Here is a 19,339-nt window from a genome sequence, read left to right as displayed (position 1 = left end):
TCAGAAGGAGAAGTGCAGTGCTACAAAGCTAGACTTGTAGCACAAGGATTTTCACAGTGTTTTGGTGAAGACTATGATGAAGTTTTTGCACCAACGGTGAGGTACAGCAGCGTAAGAATGCTTTTGAGCATTGCAGCCTCCAAGAAAATGAGAGTGAAACACATAGACATTGCTACCGCTTTTCTACATGGGCAGATTTCAGAAGAAATTTACATGAAACAGCCCAAGGGTTTTGTGAAACCACATGAGGCACATTTAGTGTGCAAACTCCAGAAAGGACTTTATGGACTTAAACAGGCTGCTAGAGCCTGGAACCAGAAGTTGCATAAAATGCTGACGCAATTGGGTACAAGCAAGGCGATGCTGACAAGTGCTTGTACAGTAAGTCAAATAATGGACAATTCTCATATATCTTAGCTTTTGTCAATGACCTGATTATTGCCACAGCAAGTGAGAAAGACTATACACAAATAGTAAAACACCTTAGCAAAGAGGTGGAGGTCAAGGAGCTAGGAGATGGCCAGTACTACCTCGGGATCCAGGTGGAAAGAGAAGAGGACAGTTCATTTCTTCTCAGCCAAAGACAGAAGATCCACGAGCTAATTGAGCACATGCAGATGCAAGACGCACATCCAGTTGCTACACCGATGGCCACTGACTTCCTGAAGAATCAGCAGGATTCGAAGCAGTTGCCAGACAACAATGACTACAGGTCGGCAATTGGTAAACTTTTGTATTTAGTTACCACCTGTAGACCTGACTTAGCTAATGCTGTGGGGATTCTTAGCAGAAAAGTGACTTCTCCCACTGAGCATGATTGGGCAGGTGTAAAGAGGGTGGTGCGATATTTGAAGGGTAACATGAATTGTAAATTAAGGTTACCAGCCGTCAGAGACCCTAAGTTGGTTGGGTATACTGATGCGGATTGGGCTGGGGATAATGCTGATTATAAATCAACAAGTGGTCATGTTTTTATGTTTGGGGATGGACCTGTCGCATGGGGCAGTTATAAACAGAGCTGTGTAGCATTATCTTCCACAGAATCAGAATACGTTGCAGCAACAGAAGCCTGCAGAGAGATCGCCTGGCTTGATCAACTCATAAAGGACTTTGGGTTGGTGAGAAAAGGGCCTGTCAGCTTGCTAGAGGACAATCAAAGTTGCCTGAAGCTGACGCAGAGTGAGAAGTTCCTAGCCAGAACAAAACACATTGGAGTTAGATACCACTACATACGCCAGATGATCCAGGATGGACTTGTGGAACTATCCTACTGCAGCACCCAAGAGATGACTGCTGACATCCTGACGAAACCCCTACCAAGAGAGAGTTTCCAGAATCTACGTGTCAAGCTGGGACTCTGGGTGGTTGAATAAAGTTGTTTATATTTTGTTTATGTTGTATTGCCTGAGAAGGGGTATGTGGGATGTAAACACAGGAGCAGTCAATGACAACATTCCTAGAGTGTACATGTTAGAACATGGGGAGGGATGTCTGTCCAGCAAGCAGGTAAACTTCCTGGGGACGGACTTCCTCCGCATGTGACCAGAGGTGGGTGTGGCCTCACCTGTGCAGGTAAATGATAAAAGCACAGGGCAGGCAGCCATCTCTCTCTCTCTGCCATTTTCTTTCGAAGAAGAAGCATCTAAAGATGCTCTCTTGGCTCTCAGCCAAGAGAGGAGGAAAGGACTATCTTGCTATAAGATAGATTCTGAGTGTATTTTACCTTTTTTAAGCTGTCTGCCTTCTGGGATCATATTGTGAACAGAACGTGAGTAAACTCTTTTATATTTTTATAAAGACTGTGTCGTGTCTTGTATTTTAAGAGGGAACAAAAGGGGAAATTACCAGAGTAATTATTATAGTGGTTCTAGCGAACCTGTGCAGACGTTACCGTTGCAAACTTAAAGGGGGAATGTTATAAACTCTGCTGATATTTTGGGAACTTGTTAGCACAAATTGGATTAGGATATAATCTCACAATATATCCTCTCCTGCACCCCTGAACATTCCCACAAAAGGCTGCTAGGCGAGTTGTGAAATGCTGTGATATGTTGTCTTCCTCAAGCCATCCCTGCTCTGGAAATGTTTTGGCTCCTTTTCCCCACATTTGTCCTGATAACCAGCATCCTCTGTTTCATGGCGTGTATAAGCGGTGTTGCAGTTCCTTGAAAGGTGCAGGAGGATGAATGAGAATCCTCTTTGTGTCAAGGAAGTCTGGGAATTAGACTTGGTGCTCTCTCAAGATGAGTCTGCCAGGGCATAAGAGCATGAGAGCAGCCCTGCTGGATCAGGCCATTGGTCCATCTGGCCCAGCATCCTGTTCTCACATTGGCCAATGAGATGCCTCTTGGGGAGCCCACAAACAGGACCTGGGTGCAACAGCACGCTCCCCTCCTCCAAGCCATACTGCTTCTCTTGGTGGAGTATGTTCTGTGGCCATTATGGCTAGTAGCCATTGAGCCTCACCATCCATGATTTGGCATATTCTTGTGGTTCTTGACAACTGTCAGAAGCCACCTAGGCCTGCTAGTTTCATTGCTCTTGCTGTGGTAATGGGGAAATCAAAAGGACAGGCGGAACATGTAGTGACGAAGCCGGAAAACGGCAGGCTCCTTTGGGCAGCATTTCAGGTGCCAGAAAGGGTCTTTTGGATCACTGAAAAAATAGTGTCTGAACAAGAATAACGGGGCCCCTTGCTTTGGGGAAGGATCATCATTTGGTGGTGTGCCATATGCTTTGTATGCAGAGTCTCAAGTTGAAAGGCACCTCCACCTGAAAAAGGATTGGGCCACAGAGAGCTGCTGCCAGCCAGAGTAGACTTAATTAATGAATTGTGGGGTTGGAAGGGATCACGAGGGTCATCTAGTCCAACCCCCTGCAATGTAGGAATCCAAACTGGGGGAGGTCAGATATTCATTCTGACCTGGTAGAAGGCAGCTTTTGATTTCCTGACAACTCTCTCCATGAGGCAAAATGCCTGCACACCTGCAAGGTCCGCCCCTTCAGAAGTTGGACTCCCAAGCCCCATCATCTCCAGCTCTTGACCGTGGTCAAGATCACAGGCCGTGTGTGGAGCCAAAGTTGGACTGTGTGAGCCTTGTGTGTTGCCTCAGCCAGTCCAACAGTCCTGGTGTCTCTCCTGTCTCCTTGCAGTGGGAAGTGCCGTGTGCCAGCATGGTGTGAGCCAATCCTCTGGAGAGGAGGCAGCGTGAATCAGCTCAGCTACCGAAGCCACATGGAATTGAAAAGGAGCGACCACAAGCCCGTCAGCTCCCTCTTCCTCACAGGGGTAACACCTGCCCTGGCCAGGGCTATCGTCTATTCAGGGTTTTTAGTTGCCTGCTATGTGGCACCTCCTCGAATCTGGGCAGGCCCTGACCAACAACCAGGCCCCTTTCCACAGAGCTCCTCCTTGGCCAATGACTTCCGGTGCAAGGAGTGGGCAGGTTTTGGCTCTGTTAGGCTTCCATTCTCCACTGTTCTGAGTACACGCTGCTCCTGCAGGCATGGCAGACCACATGGGCTGAACTGTATACCTTAACCGTTGGCTCCATTCATGCAATGGAGCTTCTGTGGTACTTGGCTTGGAGCATTTGGCTTCAGCCCATTGGCTCTGGAAGTCACAGCCGCTGCCATCTTGGGGAAGCTCTCAGAGTTACAGTACTTGCCTCTTTCAGGGCTGGGAACAGGGGGGTGCATCGGGCCTTTCTGCTCTTAACTCATACCCCCCCCCTTTAGTCCATAGCCCCAACAAATGTACTCTGCCCCCCCCCCACCCATAGGTGAAGGTAAAGACGAATAGGATCCTCTCCAACCCCTTAAAGAGGGTTTGCTGCAAAAAGACCAGGGGGGGAAAGAAGCCCTTGGCCCATCTAGCTCAGTCTTGATTTCCAGGGGATCTCTCCCAGCCCTACCTGGAGATGCTGGGGATAGAACCTGGGACCTTTGCATGCAAGGCAGATGCCCTTCCACTGAGCGGCAGCCTCTTCCTCTTCCTCGCAGGCAAAGACTCCAGGGTAGCCAGATGCTGGACTACAACTCCCATCATCCCCAGCCAACATGGCCAGTGGCAAGTGCAGCAATATCTGGAGAGCCCCACGTGGACCTGTTGCATGTGCAGTCCCCTAAATGAGAGCCCGGGGCCAAGGACAAACTTCCCCCTGGAGCACGTTTCCTTTTCTCTGCTGAAGGCAAGCACTCTCTTTCCTCCCCCCCCCCCCTTTTGTTCTGCAGTTTCCGTTTGAGAATGTGAAGTTCCGGCAGCTGCAGAAGGAGAAGTTCCAGATCACAAACAACGGGCAGGTCACCCTCCACTTCTCCTTTATTCTCAAGCTCAGTGACAGCCAGTATTGGAAGCCATGGCTTCGCGCTGAGCACTGCGAGGGATACTTGGAGCCCAGCGAGTCTCTCTCTGGAATCAGAGAACTGTAGAGTTGGAAAGGGACCCCAAGGCTCATCTAGGGAAGGCCTTGGTTTCCTCTTCATCCCCCCTTTTCTCCTCCTCTTCCCAACCCTCCTCCCTCAAACCTTGGGAGTTTGGTAGAGCAGGGGAGGCTTAACATTTGTGGGCTGCATTGCCCCATGCTCAAGCCTCCAAGGGCCATACGTCAAAGCAGCTGAGCCCAAAGTGTAAAAGTGTGTGTGACCAGCTTTAAACAAACACATACACACAAATGAATTGAAGCAAAACAATGCTGGAGGGTCCCAAAACACCTTTTGGCATTGCAGGGAACCAGTGAGAGCAGTCCGTCAAAAAATTACTTAAAAAAAAAAAATGCGTATTTTTATGTTGTGGAGGCACAAAAATATCTTGGAGAACATATAGAACTAGCCAAACTTTTAAAAACTCAGTGAAATGTAAACTAAAAAAGAAAGTAACATTGGGGGCGCAAAAATCCTTTAGGAGACAAATAAGCGCTTTCCCTTTTTATATTCTTTTGTTAGGATCACTTTCTCTTACCCCCCAGTATCCTGTCACCATCTTCTGTGCAGCTGCTGCTTTGGAGGACTAGAGAGGAAAGTGGGGTGGTGGTGGGAACTGAGTCGCTTCTTTTCCTAATACTTGAAGTTAAGGTTTCCCCCATACACCTGTGAGAACAGGATGCTATACTAGATGGGCCATTGGCCTGATCCAGCAGCCTCCTATTGTGTCCTTCTGTTCAATTCTTCACTGTCTTCACTTTTAATTTACAGACAAGCCAACATGGCTGTGCCAAAGAGTGTATCTACCTGACCTCCTCCCGTTTTAGGTGAGACGGTGGACATTTCCCTGGATGTGTACGTCAGCAAGGAAGAGAAGATTGAGGCTATCTTTGTCCTTCACCTTGACCGTGGCAAGGACTATTTCCTCACCATCAGTGGGAGCTACCTACCAAGCTGCTTCGGGACCTCCTTGGAAGCCTTGTGCTGGATGTCTACCCTTCCCACTCTGCTTGCCTGCTTGAAAAACAGCTGCTCTTCCACTCAGAAATGTGGGGGCTGGGGGTCCTCCGCTGCATTCAGCTTCAGCTTCTGTAGCTGTGCATCCGCTTCCTGTGTGCTGTTCATGCCCTTTGTTTGCCTTGACTGAGTCATCCCAGGTTCTGGTCCTCCCACCTGCCCTTTCGCAGGGCCACTGAACCGTGTGCATTTCCCTGCCATCTGCCCAGATACTGTTCAGCCAACGGGCTGTTTCTTTCTCTTCTCAGGGCCTGTGCCATTAACACCCTTGGTTGTCTTTTGCTCTTGCCTTCCTCCTCTGATCTCAAGGAGAAGACAGCTTCCTAGAAAAGGTAACAGTTGGTTTGCTATCCTCTAGATGTTCTTGTAGCGGGCTCAAATCAGGTACAGGCAACGCCCCGTTTACACGGGGGTTGCGTTCCGAGGTACCGTGCGTTTAAATGAAATTGCGTATATTGGGGACAGCATTGGAAAAGCCTGCAAACACCCTCTAAACTTCCAGAAACCCTTTTGAAAGGCCTTTTGAAAACCAGCAGCCTCCCTGCAAAACTCCTTGCTCCAACTCTCCACAGGCCTGAGAGGTCAGTGCCAAAGCTCCTGGGAGGGAGTCGAGATGCTGTTTCCATGCCACTTTGCCGCTTTTGTGCTCTTGGGGGGGACATTTTTGCCCCTTCAAGTGCCCCTTCCAGCTTTGCGGCAGTGTGCATGTGCCTCGAAGGCACGTAAATGGAGTTGCCCTTGTCAACGATCAGCAGCTGCTCCATGCAGTGGCAGCTGGTCCCTTAGGGCAAACCAGGCACTACCCCACCAACCTGACTTTCCTCTCAGGCAACCCGCACCTGCCTGCCTTCTGATTCAAATCCAGTCCAGGTGGTGGCTCTAGCTCTCTGCTTTGGTCTCTTCCCTAGTCTCAACGTGGCCCTTGTAGAACTCGGCAGAGGAGAACGGAGACGAAACCAGAATTTGCCATCACTGCTTGTAACTGATTTTGCGCTGCTTGACTCTGGGTCCGCTTGCGATTGGCAGCCCGGGAGGCAGAAAGCCCAGTCTCATGATGCAGGCGCCAGCCCCCTCTGGCCCCAAGAGCCAGTTTTCTCCTTGTCTCTGTGCTCAGCAACTGCTGCACAGACTATGCCACTCTGGCTTACTCTTACCACCTGAGCACTGGCATTTGGGAAGCGGTAGTGGCTGCTTTGGGGTGGCTCAGGGAAATGTCACTCCTCTCGAAATCAGATAGACTTGGGTGTATTATCCTAGCCACAAGGAGACAGTGGTGACTGTCAATTTGGACAGCTGTAGACATTTAGAATCATGGAGGATATGTTTATCAGTGGCTACTGGTCAGGGCTATTTCTTGCCACTCTTATCACAAACCACATGCTTTTGATTACCAGTTTCTGGGGAACATGATGGACAGAGTGCTATTGTCCCCGTGTCCCTATGGACTCCCAAGGGCATGTGGTTGGCCATTGTGGGAACAAAATGCTGATGTAACCCAGCTAGGCTCCTGTCTTCTTTAGCATGCACCAGCTACTCTTGCACTAAGACTCTGATACAGCATGTGTCATTCCCCACACCAGTACCCACACCCCCCTCTCTCTCTCAAGACAGGGGTGGGGAGTATTGGTGGTGGGGGAGGGGGGATGAACTGGGTCCTAATCAACAGCTGCCCTGGGGATGAGGGGATCAAATTCTCCATCCTTGCCAACTCCTTTTAGTGATGGGCTGCTTGCCATTGCTGTGCTCCTAAAGCTCTCTTGCTCCCCCCTCCTCTCTTTCTCTTTCTCTTGAATGTGGTAGCTTGAGATAGAACTAACCACCCTGAACATTTCAGGAGAGGAAGATGGGAAGGAGGCCGGAGGCATGGTTCACCAGCTGCTGTGTGCTGCATTGCCCATACAAAGTCGTGGGCTGGGGCTCCAGCTGTTGCTCAGTTTCTACCACTGCCTCTGCAACGTGCTCTAGACAAGGGGTGGTGAACATGTGACCCCATCTTCTCATCATGCTGGCTGGGGCTGCAGCCCATCAACCTATGAAGGCCCATCCATGTTCTGTTGCTGTTTTTGTTACTTATTTCCTGCCCTTCACCCTAAGGTCCCAGGGCAGGTTCCAACAATTTAAATAAAATGTTAGAAGAAGAGAAGTTTGGATTTGATATCCCGCTTTATCACTACCCGAAGGAGTCTCTTTTTTTATAATACTTTTTATTGATTTTTTAACATAAATATACCATTTTAATCCAAATTTTCACAAATTCCATACTTTTGGACTTCCTTCAACTTCTCTGACAATCATCCATATTTAACTCTTGCTTACGCATTTCTTCTGTTCTCTATTGCCATTAGTCCCCCCTCCAATCATCCATTTTTCATTTAACAATATACCTCAGTTTTTACAGTGCTTCTTTAAACCCCACTAGCGTTGTTTGTACTTCACATGTGTTTTTCAGATATTCCACAAATTTCCCCCAGTCCTCGATGAACTTTTGGTCTCAAAGATATCTAACTTTCCCTGTTAACTTGTCCAGTTCTGCATAGTCTGTTAGTTTCATCCTCCATTCCTCTTTCATCAGTATTTCCTCTTGTTTCCACTTCTGGGCCAGTAGAATTCTTGCTGCTGTAACTGCGTATTGAAAAAGTTTGTAGTCCTTCCTTCTTATTTCCTTTCCTGTAATGCCTAAAAGTAGGGCTTCTGGTTTTTTAACAAATGTATACTTCAACATTTTTTTCATCTCATTATATATCATCTCCCAGAAGCCCTTCACTTTCTTACACTCCCACCACATATGATAAAACGTTCCTTCTTTTTCTTTACATTTCCAACATTTATTACAGGTTTTATACATTTTTGCTAATTTTACCGGTGTGATATACCATCTGTAAAACATTTTCATGACGTTTTCTTTTAACGCGGTATAGGCAGTAAATCTTAAGTTTTCCTTCCAAAATTTTTCCCAATCATCAAATTGTATATTATATCCAAAATCTCTGGCCCATTGTATCATTACCGTTTTAACTTCTTCATCTTTTGTATACCAATCTAACAATATCTTATACATTTTTGACAAAATTTTACAATCGTTATTTATTATATCTGTTTGAAACTTTGAATCTTTTTCCGTGTAACCACTTTCTTTAATATCTTTTTTAAACATTTCATTAACCTGAAAATAATGCAACCAGTCATAAACATGTTCCTTAACTTGTTCATATGGTTTTATCTTCCATTTACCTCCTTCTTTAATTATTAAGTCTCCATATGTAATCCAATTACTTCTCATGTTTACCTTCTTCACCGACATAATCTCTAACGGAGATAACCAATGCGGAACTCTTGGTTCTAATAGGTTTTTATACCTATCCCATACTTCTATTAGTGGACCTCAGAATATGTGGCTCCCAAACCCTTTATGTATTTTCTTCTTCTCACACCATAAGTATGCGTGCCATCCAAATCTATTATCGAAACCTTCAAAGTCTAATAATTCCTTACTTTCTAATTTTATCCATTCCTTCAACCAACAGAGACAGGCTGCTTCATAGTACAGTTTCAAATCTGGCAGGGCGAAGCCTCCTCTTTCCTTCACATCTGTTAATAACTTAAATTTAATTCTCGGCTTCTTGCCCTGCCAGATATACCTTGATATCACTCTTTGCCACTCTGTAAAGATTGATACCCCCTTTATTATAGGGATAGTCTGAAACAAGAATAGCATCTTAGGAAGGACGCTCATCTTTATAGAAGAAATTCTACCCCAAAAGGATAGTTTCAGTCTGCCCCATACTTCCAGGTCTTTCCTTATTTTGTTCCACACCGGAATATAGTTGTTTTGAAATAAATCAATATTTTTGGGAGTTAGCCAGATTCCCAAATATTTTACCTTTTTCACCACATCTATCTCTGTTTTTTGTTGCATTATTTCTATCATACTTTGGTCCATATTTTTCGCTATTATTTTGGTTTTCTTTTTATTTAATCTAAACCCTGTGTAATGGGAATTGGGGTTGCTTGTGGGTAAATTCCAAACTGCTCCCAGCTGTTGGGGTAGCTAAACCTTTCCCTGATTTGACAGCCCTTACAAGGCGACTGTCTCAGTCACTGGCAGAATCCGTCAGTGGGCGTTCCCTAAACTTCTTCCAACATAAAAGCTGTTTGACGCCAAGTCTCCTCCTCGCCTCTCTGCGCGGAAGTCTCCTGCGCAGAGTGGGCGTGGCCAGCGGAGGTCCTGGGCTCTCCCCGCTAGACCCTGTGGAAGGGTCTTGGAGCCCTCTCTCCGAAGACCTTTCCTCCTCCCCTTCTTTCCTGGTGTCACGCTTATTTCCTTCCCCAATGGAAGTATTCTCCCTCTCCCTGCTGGTCCCTTCTCCTGCATCATCAGAGAGCCCTACCTCCGCTCTGAGCTCCGATGTCAGTTCCCTAACATCCACCTCCCTCCCAGGACCCCCCTCACCTCCTTCCCTTTTCCTTGGCGGTGATGCAGGGAATCCCCTGAAGGAGCTATCCCCATCCCCAGAAGATTCAAACATTGCTCTCCACCGGCTACTATCTCTTCGCACCGGGTAATCTTCCCAGTCCGATTCCTCTCCCTCGGATACCTCTCCTCCTTCCTCTTCGGAAGCAGGAAACCCCATGAAATCTTCTTCCTCATCTGTGGTGCCAAATTGCTCCTCCCAGAACCTCGCTGTTGGTTTGGGCTTCCTTGGGAACCTGCTGTGAAACTCCCCCCGGAGATACTCATCCCTGATGGTTTCCGCAGGAATCCACGTGTTTTCAGACTCGGGCTCCCCCTCCCAAGCCACCAAATACTCCACCTGTCCCCTTTGCCATCTTGAATCGAGTATTTCCGCAGCTTGACTACTAAGTTCCCTTTCCTCTACGTGTGGGTGTGTGGGGACCTCTCTCCCTCGCCTTGGAAATTCCAGTCCCTCCCTATATGGGGAGAGTAACGACCTATGGAACACCGGGTATAGTTTCATACTGGTCGGCAACTTGAGCCTAAAGGCCACGGGATTAACCTGCTGTGTCACCTCGAAAGGTCCCAGCCGCCTTGGCCGCAACTTCTTGCAACCTCCCTTGAACGGTAACCCTTGTGTTGACAACCACACCCGGTCTCCAACACGTATGGTTTCCCCTCCCCTACGGTGCTTGTCTGCCTGCCTCTTGTACACTTCCTTGGCCCGTTCCAAGTTCATCTTAAGCTGTTGGTGTAAGGCCTCCATTTCTTCCACAAACTGCTCCGCTGCCGGTACACTCCACCTCCCCTCCCCTTCCCCTGGGAAGGCCCTGGGGTGACACCCATAATTGGCCATGAACGGGCTCATTCCCGTGGACACATGTTCCGCGTTATTGTACGCAAATTCAGCCAGCGCTAGTTTGTCCACCCAATCATTCTCCCTTTCGTTGACATAGCAGCGTAGGTACTGTTGAAGTATGCTATTAGCTCTTTCTGCTTGTCCGTTGGTCTCTGGGTGTCTGGCCGTCGAGAAGCTTACTTCTACATCCAGCAGGCTCATTAGCTTTCTCCAGAATCTGGAAGTAAATTGCCGGCCTCTGTCAGACAAAACCCTCAAGGGGGCGCCATGCAACCTGAAGACATGACCTACAAACAGCCTAGCTGTTTCCTCTGCCGTCACTGCATGCGAGCAAGCAATAAAATGGCACATTTTGGTCATCAAGTCAGCTACCACCATGACTGCTGTTTTTCCCCTGGACTTGGGTAAATCTGTCATAAAATCAATTGATACCACCTCCCATGGTCTTTCTGGTGTGGGTAAGGGTTCCAGTAACCCCGCGGGTGCTGCCCTCTCCCCTTTAGCCCGCTGGCAGCGCTCGCACCCCCGTACGTATTCCCTCACATCTTCCCTCACCCTTGGCCACCAGAACTGCCTAGTGACAAGCAACATGGTTTTGTGTTGACCGAAATGTCCCGCCGTGGGGTTGTCATGAAGTTGTTTGAGTACCCTTCTCCTCAAGTCCCCTTCGGGTATGTACAACGCTCCTTTATAGTACAAAGCCCCCTCCTTAACCTCAAAACCCCCCTGATTTTCTCCAGCATCTCGGATCTCCCTGATTTTAGCTTGGGCGTACTGGTCATCCCTCGTCAACCCGGCTAGCTCTTGTCTCCCTACCAACGCTGCACCACACACCCATCGATCCGCGGGTATGACATGGCGTACTTCCGGCACTTCCTCTCCTTCCAAGTACTCAGGTTTGCGAGAAAGAACGTCTGCTCTGACGTTTTCCTTCCCCGGCACATACCTAATCTCAAACAAAAACTTGGAAAACTCCTGTGCCCATCGCACCTGCCTTTGGTTCAGAACTCGCGCCGTCCTCCAATATTCCAGGTTCTTATGGTCCGTGCACACCTGGATCTTGTGCTGTGCACCTATTAGAAAATGTCTCCAGCGGCGAAAAGCCTCATGGATTGCCAGCAGTTCCCGGTCATACACCGTGTAGTTTTGTTCTGACTTGTTCAGCTTCCTTGAGAAAAAGGCGCACGGCTTCCACTCTCCCCGATTTCCCGGCTGGAGCAATACGGCTCCCACCGCTCTGTCTGATGCGTCTGTCTCCAGCCTCATCGGTTTCTGCAGATCTACGTGTAAGAGTTGCTCTTCTGAAGTGAACGCCCTCTTTAGCTTCTCAAAGGACTGCTGAGCCTCTTCCGTCCATTCAAACTTCTTCTTGCTGCTGAGGCAATCGGTTATGGGTGCCGTTAAGTGGGCGAAGTTCTTGATGAACTTCCTGTAGAAGTTTCCAAACCCCAGGAACCTCTGCACGTCCTTCCGATTCTTGGGAGTCTTCCATTCTAGCACTGCCTGCACCTTGCCTGGGTCCATGGCTAAGCCTTTGTCCGACAACCTGTAACCCAGGAACTCCACCTCTCTGGCGTGGAGCTGGCATTTCTCCAGTTTGACCCACAGCTGGTGCTCCTGCAGCCTTTTCAGCACTTCCCTGACGTCCTTTACATGCTGCTCTTCGTTCTCCGAGTAGATTAACACGTCGTCCATGAAAGCCACGCAATTCTTGTACAGTAGGGACCCCAGCACGTGGTGCATGAAAGCTTGAAAGGTGCTTGAGCCTGATTGTAATCCAAAAGGCATAACGAGGTACTCAAAGGCCCCCAGAGGGGTGAACATGGTGGTTTTCCATTCATCCCCCTCCCTCATCCTTATCAAATTGTAAGCCCCCCGAAGGTCCAACTTGGTAAAGACCTTCCCTTTCCTTACTCTGGCCAAAATGTTGTCAATCCTGGGCATTGGGAAGGTCACTGGTTCCGACACAAGGTTTAACCTCCTGTAATCTACGACCAATCTGGGCTCTTTGGAGTCTCTCTTGTCCACAAAGAACGCTGGAATACCCCCCACCACCCTCGATTCTCGTATGAAACCCCTCTTCAGGTTCTTGTCAATAAACCTCCGCAACTCCTGCATCTCCCTGTCCGACATGGCGTACAGCTTACCCACCGGCAGCTGAGCCCCTGGGAGAAGGTTGATCTGACAGTCAAAGGGTCTGTGGGGGGGTAGCCTATCCGCCTCCTTCTCACTGAAGACTTCTCCCAGGTCGGCGTACTGAGGTGGTACTCTCCCCTTTTCTCCTACCGCCAGCCCTGCCACCCTGGCAACTGCCATCCTCTGGGGTTCCTCCCCGTGGCAATGCTCTACGCAGTGGGCTGACCCAAAGGTGACTGTCCGCTGGTGCCATCCTACCACTGGATCGTGCAGTGCCAGCCAACTCATTCCCAGTATGATTGGTGGTCCTGCTAGTGTGGCTACGTGAAAAGCAATTGTCTCAGTGTGTCTGGAAACCCTCATTCTCATGGGAAGGGTTTGGTGTGTCACTTCCCCCCCCCCAGAAGTTCTCTCCCATCAATGGTCGTTACTTGCAAGGGGTGTGCTAGAGGCACCACGTGGAGCTGGTGTTCTAGCGCAAAATCCCTGCTAAAGAAGTTGCAAGAGCTGCCTGAATCCAGCAGCGCCTTCACCTTAATTGGGTGTCCGTTGGGGAGTTCTAGTTCCACCTCTAGGGCTATGGCTGCCCGGGGAGGGTCTGGTTTGGGCACCTTTACTGGTTGCTCGCCTGGCTGCTGTGCCCACTTTTCTGCAGCCAAGCATTCCCGTTTCCCTCCTTTTTATCACTTTCCTCCTCACCTCCCACTGCCCCCACCATTCCTTGCCACGCCTTTTTCTGAGGGCAGACTCTGGCAAAATGTCCCAGCTGCTGGCAAAGAAAACACTTCCTTTTCATCTTTCCCTCCTTCTTGCGAACTTCGCTGGAGTTTGAAATTCCGCGCGCGCTCACTCCTCCAATCTCCATTGGTTCCGCGGGCGGCGCAGGTTGCTCCGGCACGTCCGGAATGCGGTTGTCATACCAACGCTCTGCTCTCCCTTCCCGCCTTTCTAGAGCTCGCGCCTCTTGCCGTACTCCCACAGCCAGCGCCATTTTGGTCAGCTGGTCCATCGATTCCGGGCGGGGCGAGTGGGAAAGTTCATCTTTTACCCAAGGGGATAAGCCTTCCTCAAATAACATTTGCACTGGCGCGGATCCTAGTTCCCAACCAAGTTGGTGGATCAGCATCGCAAAACGCGACCAGTACTCTCTCACTGATTGGCTCCCTTGTTTGCACCCCATCAGTTCCTGGCGCGTCACGCTCTGCTCCACATCACTCGAGAACATATGGTCCATTGCGCTAAAAAAGTTTCTCAAATCCTTCAGGGCAGCATTCTCCGACGCCATTAAGGGTCTGATCCAATCTCTGGCAGCCCCTTGCAGATGCCCTACCACATAAGCCACTCTCTCTCCATCGTCCACAAAGTCACCATACTGCAGGTCCAGTGCATACTGCATTTCTGTCTTAAATGCATTATAATCTCTGGGATTCCCCCCAAACTTCTGCACTAGTCCCGGTACCTTCCTTGCGATGGGGGTGGGCTTCCCCTGGGCATCCTGAGTCCGCCTTTCATCCAGCCGCGCCGCTAGTAGGGCCAGTTGCTGCTCCAAATCTCTGTTTCTCTCCTCCAGAGTTGGTTCTCCCCTGGCCCCCTCTCCAGCGCCTGCTCCTCCGGTTTGACTCATGATGCTGCTCCTTGCTGCTCTGCCCACAAGCAACTTAGAGGACTGACGGATTGCTGTAATGGGAATTGGGGTTGCTTGTGGGTAAATTCCAAACTGCTCCCAGCTGTTGGGGTAGCTAAACCTTTCCCTGATTTGACAGCCCTTACAAGGCGACTGTCTCAGCCACTGGCAGAATCCGTCAGTGGGCGTTCCCTAAACTTCTTCCAACATAAAAGCTGTTTGACGCCAAGTCTCCTCCTCGCCTCTCTGCGCGGAAGTCTCCTGCGCAGAGTGGGCGTGGCCAGCGGAGGTCCTGGGCTCTCCCCGCTAGACCCTGTGGAAGGGTCTTGGAGCCCTCTCTCCGAAGACCTTTCCTCCTCCCCTTCTTTCCTGGTGTCACGCTTATTTCCTTCCCCAATGGAAGTATTCTCCCTCTCCCTGCTGGTCCCTTCTCCTGCATCATCGGAGCGCCCTACCTCCGCTCTGCGCTCCGATGTCAGTTCCCTGACACCCTGCTACAATTCCAAATTGTTCCATCTCCTTCAATATTTCTATTACACCTTCTGTTGGTTCTTCAATTGTTATTACCAGATCATCTGCAAAGGCTTTCACTTTATATTCATTCTGGCCAACTGTCACCCCTTTTATTAAATCATTTTGTCTAATCGCCCTCAGCAAGACCTCCAGGACCGTTATAAATAACAATGGTGAAAGTGGACATCCCTGTCTAGTTCCTTTTGTTATTTGTATATCTTCCATGACAACATTGTTGACAATCAATTTTGCTTTTTGCTCTGTATATATAGCTTTTATCCCATTAAAGAATTCTTCCCCCACATCCATACATTCTAAGTTCTTGAGCATAAAATCCCAAACAATGTTATCAAATCCTTTAAGTTTCAGCTTTGCAACCATACTCCCCCCGGAACCCAAAGACTTTGGTTTCCCGGAAGCTGCCCGGCGGGTCATGGGAATAACGCCGCCGGATCGCTAGTCGGCATCGTTTATGGTCGGAACTACGCATGGCCGTTCTTAGTTGGTGGAGCGATTTGTCTGGTTAATGTTACCAAAGGCCTTCTCTGCATCCACAAACATTAGGATAGCTTGTTTTTCATTCCTGGCAGTCAGATATTCCAAAATATTTATTATATTTCTTATGTTATTTCTCTACTGTCTGCCAGGAAGAAAACCTGCTTGATCTTCGTGTATAATTTCTTGTAGAATCTTTTTCATTCTATTCGCTAGAATCCCTGCATATATCTTATAATCTGTGTTCAATAGTGAGATAGGCCTATAATTCTTAACTTGTGTTAAGTCCGAATCTTGTTTGGGGATAAATGTAATAAATGCTTCTTTCCAGGTTTCCGGGATGTCTCTTTCTTTTAAGATATTATTCATGACTTCTTTCAACGGTATCATCAACACATCTCTCAATTCTTTTTTTTTTTTTTATAAATTTTTTATTGGTTTTTCAACACATAATAAAAGACAATACATCACAATACATGGACAAACAAACATATAAACACGTATAATTTCTTAACCTTTTTTTCCTTAATCCTTCTTTCAGCGACTTCCCCATACCTCCCCTTTCTGCATGCCTGTTTTAAATCTTTCCAGCAACCCCTAATTTCAATTACTTATAGCACTTTCTTTAAATCTTTTTTCTCATATCCAATTGTTTGTCACTGCAATTCTATTTTGCATTACCCAAAACATTTTAACACTCATTAATTTTACAACAGTTCTTAAGATAAACTTTAAATTTCTTCCAATCTTCTTCCACCGTCTCTTTCCCTTGGTCACGGATTCTGCCAGTCATCTCAGCCAGTCCCATATAGTCTATCACCTTGGTCTGCCATTCTTCCAGTGTGGGTAGCTCTTGTGTCTTCCAATACTTTGCTAAAAGAACTCTTGCTGCTGTTGTAGCATACATAAAAAACGTCCTATCTTTCCTTGACACCAATTGGCCTACCATGCCCAGGAGGAAGGCTTCTGGTTTCTTCACGAAAGTGCATTTAAGCACCTTTTTCATTTCATTATAAATCATTTCCCAGAAGACCTTGATCCTTGGGCACGTCCACCAAAGGTGGTAGAAAGTACCTTCAGTTTCCTTACATTTCCAACATTTGTTGTTGGGCGTATGATAAATTTTTGCAAGCTTGACTGGGGTCATGTACCACCTGTAGATCATTTTCATAATGTTCTCTCTTAAGGCATTACATGCCGTAAACTTTATACCGGTAGTCCATAACTGTTCCCAGTCAGCAAACATAATGTCATGCCCAATGTCTTGTGCCCATTTAATCATAGCTGATTTAACCGTCTCATCCTGTGTATTCCATTTCAACAGCAAGTTATACATTCTTGACAGATTCTTAGTATTGGGTTCCAATAGCTCTGTTTCTAATTTTGACCTCTCCACCTGGAAGCCAATTTTCCTGTCCAGTTTGAAAACTTCATTTATCTGGTGATAATGAAGCCAATCTCTTACTTTGAACTTCAATTTCTCATAACTCTGCAATTTCACTTTTCCCTCCTCATGTTCTATAATTTCCCAATATTTTGGCCATTTGGATTCCATATTAAGTTTTTTCACTTCCTTAGCTTCCATTGGTGACAACCACCTAGGGGTTTTGTTTTCCAACAAATCTTTATACCGAATCCAAACATTGTATAGTGCTTTCCTAACAATATGGTTTTTGAAACCTTGGTGGGTTTTAACCTTGTCATACCATATATATGCATGCCAGCCAAATCTGTTATTGAACCCTTCCAAATCCAAAATGTCTGTGTTTTCAAGAAGCAGCCAGCTTTTCAGCCAGCAAAAAGCCGCTGATTCATAATACAGCTTTAAGTCCGGCAGGGCAAACCCCCCTCTTTCTTTTGCATCAGTTAGTATCTTAAATTTTATTCTGGGCTTTTTGCCCTGCCAGACAAATCTAGATATGTCTTTTTGCCACCTCTTGAAACAATCCATTTTATCCAAAATCTGCAATGTTTGAAACAAAAACAACATTCTCGGCAAGACATTCATCTTAATAACAGCAATTCGGCCTAACAAGGAAAGTCTCAAATTTGACCATACTTCTAAATCTTTCTTAACTTCTGACCAACATTTCTCATAGTTATCTTTAAATAAATTCACATTCTTAGATGTCAAATTAATCCCCAGGTATTTCACCTTCTTTGCTACCGTTAAACCAGTTTCACTCTGAAACTTCTCTCTTTCAGCAACTGTTAGGTTTTTATCCAATACTTTCGTTTTGTGTTTGTTCAACTTAAATCCTGCTACTTGACCAAATACTTGTATTAGCTCTAAAACTCTTCTCGTACTAGTGTCTGGCTCTTGTAAAGTTAATACTAGATCATCTGCAAACGCTCTCAATTTATATTGTTTAGCTCCGACCTGAATCCCTTTAACCAGCTGGTCCCCTCTGATCATGTTTAATAGAACCTCCAAGACAGATATAAAAAGTAATGGGGATATTGGGCACCCCTGTCGTGTCCCTTTTTCAATAGCAAATTCTTCTGTTACCACATTATTTACAATCAGTTTTGCTTTTTGTTCAGAATAGATTGCACCTATACCATTCTCAAAACCTTGGCCTACCCCCATCCCTTGGAGATTCTTTTTCATAAAACTCCAAGAAATATTGTCAAAGGCTTTCTCCACATCCACAAATATTAATACTGCCTTAGTATTAATATTAACTTCCAGCAACTCCATAATATCTATTATGTTTCTCACATTGTCTGACAAATGTCTTCCTGGAAGAAAGCCCGCTTGGTCTTTATGAATCTCCCCCACCAAAACTCTCTTCAATCTTTTTGCCAAAATGTCTGCAAAAATTTTGTAATCCACATTAAGTAATGATATAGGGCGGTAGTTCTTAACCTGGTTCTTCTCAGTCTCTGACTTTGGTATAAGTGTAATATACGCTTCTTTCCACGATTCAGGTGCCTTCTTCCCCTCTAAAATTTCGTTACAGACCTCCTTCAACGGTTGTATAAGCCATTCTTTCAAAGCTTTGTAGTATCTGGAGGTCAGTCCATCTGGTCCTGGAGATTTTCCCAATTGCATATTTTGAATGGCTCCCTCAATTCCTTGATCAGTTATCTTCTGGTTCAAAATCACTTTACTTTGTTCAGAAATTTTTTGTAATCCATATTTTTTAAGAAATTCTTCTATTTCTTTTTCATTCTCCGGCCCTTGTGCATAAAGTCTCCTGAAATAACTCTGAAAGCAGTTTCTAATCTCATTTGGTTTATAAATGTTCTTTCCCACATCTCTCAATTCTTTGTAATATCTTGATGTGAATCCATCTGGTCCTGGGGCTTTCCCCCTCTTCAATTCTTTTATTGCCTCCTTTATTTCATCACTGCTTATTGGGGCGTTCAGTTGTCCTTTTCTTTCCGTCGGGATCTTTTGCACCTTTTTTTCTTTCAAAAATCGTTCTATTTTCCTCATATTGTTCCTCTCTTTGTTCTTGTATAGTTGCCTATAAAAGTCTAGAAATCCTTTTCTAATACCTTTTGGATTATCGATTTCTTCACCATTGACATTGATCTTATTAACTGTATTCTGTTCCTTTCTTTTTTTAATTTGCCACGCAAGCCATTTTCCTGATTTGTTCGCAAATTCGAAATTTTTCTGTCTTAACACTTTGATATTTATTTCGACTTCTTTATTTATTATCATTGCAAATTGGGTTTGCAAAGTCTTAATTTCTTGTCTTATTTTTTGGTTATTTGGTTTTTTAATCAGTTTTTGTTCATTGTCCATTATCTGCTTTAAAATTTCTTTTTTACTTTTTTCTCTGTTTTGTTCTTCAATGAGTTCTGTTGG

The 19,339-nt window shown here is 46.4% G+C and overlaps 1 protein-coding gene across 1 annotated transcript in view; it reads left to right on the top strand.

The window, feature by feature from the left end:
* The window catches only part of LOC310753755 (inositol polyphosphate 5-phosphatase OCRL-like), a gene marked incomplete at both ends in the record, with an annotated part of 237,429 nt that overhangs the window by 9,624 nt on the left and 208,466 nt on the right, over positions 1-19,339 (top strand). The window contains 3 exon segments of the mRNA XM_083595099.1: positions 3,154-3,286; positions 4,246-4,399; positions 5,250-5,330. Of these exon segments, the coding sequence (XP_083451225.1) occupies positions 3,154-3,286; positions 4,246-4,399; positions 5,250-5,330 (368 nt within the window).

The sequence above is a fragment of the Podarcis filfolensis genome (genome assembly GCF_964270895.1).
Source record: "Podarcis filfolensis genome assembly, chromosome: W".
NCBI lineage: Eukaryota > Metazoa > Chordata > Lepidosauria > Squamata > Lacertidae > Podarcis > Podarcis filfolensis.
The sequence above is the reverse complement of the archived record's forward strand: the minus strand, read 5'-3'. Positions and strand labels throughout refer to the sequence as shown.